The following is a 7,792-nucleotide window of genomic DNA, read 5'->3' as shown; positions in this document are numbered from 1 at the left end:
TTCTTTATGCACCAAGAGCTTGTAACACTCCAAAGAGAAAGGAAAAATTGAAATTGCATCATATGACCCCTTTAATGCGGTGCTGACATTTCCATTTTGTGTATTGACGCAGAGATAACCTAGTTTGGGTCATATTCTGTTGATGGGAGCAAGGGACAATTTTTGTGAACAATGAAAATTATACAATCTGGAGTCACTGACCTAATTATATTTTATGTTTTATTATAAAACATTAATGTACTTAACGTACTTAACGTATAGTTTATTATATTTAGTTGTATAAAAAGATAAAAAGGCGGTTTGTGCTTTTATTCAGATGGTTTTGTCTCCATTTTTGGTTTTGTGGATAGAGAAACACTAAAAGAAACAGTGTTCCTTGGTTATATATTTTAAACAATGTGTCTGGGCTAAAGAGCTATTAGTCGGCACAACTTGTTCTCTTTTGTGTTTTGTTCCTTAACAGACCCAATGACTAATGCTGTCTGGAAAACAAACTAAATTGTCTTGATCGTCCAAAGATAGGGGGCTAGTCAGACCTCATTTCTAAGAACAATATATTTAAGGAGGCCCTTTCAAATACTGTTTATGTGATATGGTATAAAAAAAACTGGCATCAACTCACCATATTTATCTAAGAATATTACCATGAGCAATAAGCAGGCCACTGTCCTCGAGGTCAATATCTCTTACTAATATTAATATCTTTTATTTTCATGTGAAGAAAAAAACTGTAAAATTGGAAATAAAATCAATACAGAATTCTGTAATATTGAATATTAAAACATGAAATTGCAGTATTTGAGTCCTAATGTGCATCATTTTTAAAGTATATTACTTTGATTGTTATACATAAATATTGTCAAAGCATCAATTCAAAAGCTATAGCAAGAAAAAAAACTAGTTGAAATTATGATTAATGATAATAACACTGACAATACATTAATAAGCATATACAAAAACATTAATAATAATAAATAATTTGGTTACAATATTAGTCACACAATAGTTTATAGCGCTAAACTAATTTTCTTAGGTTTTCTTGCTCAAAAACACAAATGTTCAGTCAAGTTGTTTATATAACTTTGACTTCTGTCCAGTAGATGCCAGTAACACATGAATATTGCACTGCATACTAGGCACAAGAAGAAGCTCTTTTATTGACGTGACTGTGGACCAATCACGGAGCGAGAAACGATTGACGTCTTTGCATTTTTTTATTGCTGGCGCTCTCTGGTCCTATCACACTACGAGAAATGAATGACGTTTTTAAAGTTCGTTCGCTCCAGCCAATGACATTCAACGAATTCTGAAGCGCGAAGAGTTTAAGGGAGAGAAGAGAATGGTGGCTAACGGAAACTCTAAAGTGTAACAAAACAACATTTTCAAAATGCTATTTTTTTTATAACTTTCTGTTGTTATTATTAACCGTATATTAATATGACTTAGTTTATTTCGAACTGTTTCGGGTTGTTTTAGCTCAACAGCGACGGGAATCATGACTCGTGCTGAGAAAAATAGCGTTCGTGTGCGTTCTGCTCGTAAAGTGTTTCTTGGTTAGCGTTCAGATGCGTTTATTGACGTTTAAAAAGACGTTTCGTGTCAGTTTCTCTGTTTAAATTAGTTATAGACGTCTATACGTTTACCATTTGATCGCTGGAGGCGATAGTGTTTTGCATGACAGCTCTCTAAGTCCAGTTATGGCCTCTCAGAATGTTTTTTTTGCCATCGATGTGGATTATCGACCAGAAGAGAGCAACAGCACAACTAGTGCCTATCAGAATCACCTTAAACACTGGATACTAAGAGTCCTGCTCAGTTTGGGACACAAATATGGGCTGGAAAAAGTGCGATGGGGTTATAAATTTTTCCATTCAAGGACTGTGAAGAGTGCAACACTTATAACCAGAGGATCTGATTTCAAGGAGCTCCAGGAGAAGGTGTTCAGTGACTTTGAAGAGGAGCTGCTTGTCAAGTTCAGTGTAGAAGGAAAGTCACCCAAAAGTCTGGGAAAGTCCAACAAACTGAAACCCAGCCCAGCTAGTTGTGTCCAGAATGCCTTGAAAGAGATCCTTCTAGACTTACAATGGGACAGACCTGATTTAACATCTCCCACCAAAGTGACACTGAGACCAAGGAGGTCGAGTCGAAGTGGCAGAAATATCCCTCTGCAGGACTATGACATGCTAAGCATTGACAAAAATGTCCTTTTTGTCGTGTCTGAATGTCCACGGTCCAAAGAAGAGTTGGAAGACTACTTGTCCATTCGTAGAGATGACAGTACACATCATAGAGACATACATGAGCAGGTGCTGCCCAAAGGTCTCATAGATATGCTTATGCAACGCAAAGTTGTGCTTCATTGGGCTGATTCTGGTATATTGAAGGTAAGAGGTGCTCTTATAGAGTTCTTATAGAAAATTAAGGTTTATTTCAGTGTTTATGACTACAATATATTTTTTTACCAGGCTAATCATGTGGTGGAGGACTACACTGGCTTTGAGTCATTGGCAGAGCTTCTCAGGCAGGTTGGTGGACAGGTGGTGCCCATGCTGTCTCCTCGTTTTCCATTGATGGACCAGCATTCTGAGATAAGCCCTTTGCTGGGTTTGGGAATAGATGCCTTTCCTATAGATTCAACCAATAGCTACCTTCAGTTGTCTGAAAAAATGCACCGACAAGTGTTTCCTCCTTTGGGTGGATCTCTATCCTGGATTGAAGGTATGTATACAGTCCACACACACACACACACACACACACACAAGGACAATTAATCTTAGGATTTTTAATGAAGTCTCTCATGCTCACCAAGGCTGCATTTATTTGATAAAAAGTAATATTGTGAAATATTATTACAATTTAAAATTTCTTTTCATTTTTAGTTTACAATGTAATTCATTTTTGTGAAGGCAAAGCTGAGTTGTCAGCAGCATTTTTTACTATCAGTGTTGAAAACTGTTGAAGCATCCCATTCAGCAGCTGAAAACGGCTTCTTGTTTTTGTGGAAACTGATAGATCTTTTAAGGATTCTTTGATGGAAAGTTCAAAATAAAAGCATTTATTTGAAATAAAAAGCTTTTGTAACATATGTCTTTATAGTCACTTTTGATCAATTTAATGCATCTTTGCTTAGTATTATTATTATTTATTATATATAACTTTTGAATTGTTGTGTATCATGGTTTTCACACAAATATTAAGCAGCACAAATATTTTCAACATATATACATTTTTAATATATATTCTTATATATATATATATATATATATATATTCTAATATTATTAATGTAATTATTTAAAGGGGTCCTATTATGCTTTTTCACTTTTTGAATTTTAGTCAGTGTGTTTGGGCATAAAAAAGATCTTCAAACTTACAAATTTCAAAGTCCACTCTAAATCTATAACAGTTTCACTGCAATTCATGTTATGATGTTAGAATTAAATAACAATAAAAATAATACATATGCACTTATCTGTATATAGTAAATGCAGTTATTTTTAAGCGGTTGCTGACATCCTATCTAAAACGTGATTTAGCCACAAAAAAAAAACAATAACGTTACCACTCTAATATGTCTTGCAATATCCATGCGTGCAAAGGTTCTGCGCGATCCTCTTGTTCAATATTCTCTGGGCAGTACTGAAACACCGTCTAAGCTGTTCGCCAATCACAATGCACTGGGACAGCTAACCAATCACATCACATTTCGTTTTTCGGAAGGCGGGCGTTCATCAAACCCGGAACTAATCGAGCTGTTTGTACCAGACTGGGGAGAAAGGTATTGTAATATAAATTATGTAAAAAATAATGCGTTTTTTTTTTGAACCACCAAGCATGTGCCACCAAGCAACAAATTCAAGACATTGTAAAAGAGCATAATAGGACCCCTTTAATAATAATGTTAACATAATTAATCGTGTATGTATACACTACAGATGAACAGTTTGGTGTCAGAAAGACTCAGTTCAAATAAATTAATACTTTAATTTAGTAGATTGATCAAAAGTGTCAGTAAAGACTTTTACATTGTTGCCATTTTTATTTCAAATAAATACTGTTCTTTTTAACTTTCTATTCATCAAAGAATCCTGAAAAAAATCGTATCACATCGTTTCCACAAAAATATTAAGCAGCTCAACCATTTTCAACATTGATAATAAGAAATGTTTCTTAAGCACCAAATCATCATATTAGAATGATTTATGATGTATATATGATGTATATATATATATATATATATATTTCAGTCTTTCAACTTCTTTTATCTTACCTAATTTTTCCAAAATGTGATTCCTACATTTTTTTTGTGGCAGATGGGAACAGGCAGTCCTGTAGTGTGACTCTGGAGCCGGTATCATGCAGACAGAGGTTTCTGCGGGCTCCTGTGGACGTGGTTCTCAGAGGTGTCCTGCAGGACCGGGACTCCATCTGCCTCTCACGTTCAGCCTCTGAGAGCTGGATACTGCAGTGCACAGATGCTGAACTGGGCCAGGAGGCTTTTCAGCACTTAAAGCAGTTGTCCACTGGAGGATCTGCCATGGTAAAATGACAATCTGTTATGCTGTTTTATATAATATGATGGTTCCAGCTCTGAAATATGATTGGAGTCACACATGCAAAGCTGTTTTGCAATAGCTAATATATACAGAGACCTGTACAGTGCTGCCTCAATTCAAACTCAGAATTTAATTTAACTAAAAAAAAACAAGTGATCAGTAGGTAATAAAATAAGAACACATAAATAAATGACAAGCAATAGCACAAACAAAAACAATAACAAGATACAAATGAATTTTGAAAAATGAAATTTCAGGTAGGTCTAACAGTAATTTTTAGGTACAGAATTACTACAGAAACTGAATAATCTATTCAACTGTAAAATAACACTGGATGGTCTTTTCCTGTATAAATAAACAATAATGACAGACAGTAGCAGGTTTATTGAGGTTACTGTCTCTTTAAGAGCTCATGCACGGATCTATTACACTGGTACATGTGCGTTTTGCTTCTGAACAGTTTACGTTCATTTATACTGACCGTTTAATATAAAATAACTGTTTTTACGTAGGGATGTAACGATTCACGATTTTTTTTTAACAAAATGAGCTTTAAGACAAATTATAAATTAAATGTGTCCTTTTATTATTGCTTGGACAAAATGCTGCACATTTATTTGGGAAATTTAAATGTAACACTATAATAATATACTAATATAGCACTTGCATATTGCTGCTCTTTTGTTGGTTTTAATTGATTCTGTTGTCCTCATTTGTAAGTCGCTTTGGACAAAAGCATCTGCTAAATGACAAAATTTAAATATAATGTAAATGTAAATAACAAAACTACATTGAAATTTTAAAACAAGCCCCAAATCAAATAAATAACAAAAATAAATAAGAAAAAATACCATCTAAACTTTTCTAAAGACAGTAAGTTCACCTCAGACATGCGTTCATATAAACTCCTATACCTAAATGAATTGCGATTTGTTTAGCATCTCAACCGATTTGAATCGTCACATATTTGAATCGATTTTCAACCGGCTCGCAGTTAATCGTTACATCCCTATTTTTACGTGAATTGCGCGAATACTGTATTGAGTTGCCTTTCGTGTCTTTTTGCTCTTTAATGTTTAAATTGGCAAGACTTAAAAGCAAGTGCAAATAATACTTTCCGTCATCTGTCATCGCGTTATAAGCGTGGAACCTGCGCAAATGAGTATATTAATGCGCAATGCCCGTGTCGAAATTCAAGTCCCGCTCTGTCTCCTCCGCTACTTCCTCAACTGAATGATGTGAGTGGTGTCACTGTGATGTCACTGAGAGGCTGCAGCTGTGGCGGGGATGATTTTTGTTGTGGCGGCCCGTCACAGCAGAATAAATACACACCTGCTCCATTTCTATGACTTTAGTCTTTAAAAGGTTGTAGAGCCTTAACGTAATGCATGGCCTTCTGTGACTTTTTGCTTTGTGTTTGCAAGTGTTCTGCAAGTGTTTACGTTGTGCAAAGATAAAAGCAAGAAGAATTTATGCTCCATGGCAGGTGATTTTAGCATAAATTGCAAAAATATTGAGAGTAATATTTTTTTTTTTTAAGCTAGCAGATGTGAGTGAAGGAGGTGTGGTGTGTTCAGCGGTGCTGTCGATGCTCTCCTCCTGTACGGCTCAACTCACTGTCCTTCAGCCTCTGGTTAATCAGGAAGACCAGCTCCTGCCCGCAGACCTCGTTTCCTTGGACACCACAGACATCTCCAGTGACCTACCTGATGTTGTCAGCAGTGTTCTCAATGTCATGTATGATATCATGGAGGATGAGGATTGTTCAGGTATTTGTTTTATCTGACATAATCAGGGATTTTTGTGACTTGTGCGTATAAATAGACAAACACAATCTTAAGGTTTTGATCTGAACCTTAAAAAAATTTCTTACGGTTTCCAGATCAAGTAAAGTCGCCATTCGTTCCTGACTGGGCCAGTCAAGATCTCAAGCAGGGGTCATGTTCAAGGAGAAATGTGCTGGTAGAGGGATGGTTTCCTTTATCTGACCAATCAGGAATCAGCTGCCACTTAATGGAATCAATGAGGTTTGGAATCTTTCACTCATCTTTTATTTGACAAGATTAGGGCTGCACGATAATGGATAAATCATATCCTAATCAGGTTATTTGAAATATATCTTAATATTGGACTGCTCTGCTTTTAATGCAAGTAGACAACAATTATATTTAGTAGGATTTAAAAAAAAAAAGTTCCTTCCAGAAAACATTTTCGATTTTTTGTCATCCATCCATTTAAAGCATCTTGTGCAATTGTAATCTGCTGTATTTTTCTATTTTATTTTGTTTGGTTTTATTTTGTTGCATTTTTACTAGGGGTGCATGATTAATCAAAATTAAATCGCAATCACGATTAGGCAAAAGCTGCGATTTGTCATGCGTATCTTTCAGTGAAGCATGGTTCTGTGATCAGTAGTAAATCTCCATCCGAAGGCCAGAGGGCACTCTCGCGCTAAAACTCCAAATACACCCCGCAGAAGAAATCAGGAAATCCCTATAGCGGTTGCTGAATAAACGGAAGATTTAACTGCTTTCATTGATTCAACGTGACTAATGAACACACGACTACGACAATATATGGTTTATCTGAGTTCGTCTTATTATAATTTTTATTATAATAAAGTATATAATAATGCAATGCTAATCGACATAGCCTTTATCACTGCTTAGAATACTATGAAATATGTTGTGTGCCTTATTCTGTGTAAGAAGCCACATCATCTCACAGAAGGATTTACTTCAAACACTCGACTGACGTTATGAAGTGAGTTTGAAGTAAAAGCATGTTATTAAATGTGGTATTTTCACGTGCTTTCAGATGGAGCAGCATTTACTACACAGAGCCGAAGTTCACTGACAAGCTACGCAAACAGCTTTCATAATCGCGGAACGATTTCTTCGATTTAATAATCACGTGATTAAATTGGTCTGCAATTATGATTGCGGTTTTGCGTAGCTTGTCAGTGAACTACGGCTGAAAGCAGGTGATGGAGATTTACTACTGATCACAGAACCGGCTTTACTGACAAGATACGCATGACAATCGCATTCGATTAATCGTGCAGCCCGAATATTTGCAGCTCCTATGTAACTGGTAGAAAATGCACAACACGTCTCCTGCCATGAAAATAACCTGGTAGTTTTATTTTGTTGCATTTTTACTAGGGATGCACGATTAATCGAAATTAATATTTAATATCCCCCCCCCCCGCCCCCCCATTTTTTTTGTCAAAATGGC

The 7,792-nt window shown here is 35.8% G+C and overlaps 1 protein-coding gene across 2 annotated transcripts in view; it reads left to right on the top strand.

The window, feature by feature from the left end:
- The first annotated feature begins 1,317 nt into the window (after window positions 1–1,317).
- The window catches only part of LOC107696264 (treslin-like), a 13,377-nt gene continuing 6,902 nt past the window's right edge, over window positions 1,318–7,792 (top strand). For both annotated transcript variants that reach the window (XM_016496534.1, XM_016496533.1), the window contains exons 1-5: window positions 1,318–2,384; window positions 2,466–2,718; window positions 4,313–4,539; window positions 6,096–6,324; window positions 6,438–6,582. In XM_016496534.1, the coding sequence (XP_016352020.1) occupies window positions 1,698–2,384; window positions 2,466–2,718; window positions 4,313–4,539; window positions 6,096–6,324; window positions 6,438–6,582 (1,541 nt within the window). In that variant the 5' untranslated portion in view covers window positions 1,318–1,697. The remainder of the gene's footprint in view (window positions 2,385–2,465; window positions 2,719–4,312; window positions 4,540–6,095; window positions 6,325–6,437; window positions 6,583–7,792) is intronic.

The sequence above is a fragment of the Sinocyclocheilus anshuiensis genome, unplaced genomic scaffold (assembly GCF_001515605.1).
Source record: "Sinocyclocheilus anshuiensis isolate Anshui unplaced genomic scaffold, SAMN03320099.WGS_v1.1 scaffold778, whole genome shotgun sequence".
Classification (NCBI taxonomy): Eukaryota; Metazoa; Chordata; class Actinopteri; order Cypriniformes; family Cyprinidae; genus Sinocyclocheilus; species Sinocyclocheilus anshuiensis.
Note: the sequence above shows the minus strand (reverse complement) of the source record. Positions and strands in the feature narration are given on the sequence as shown.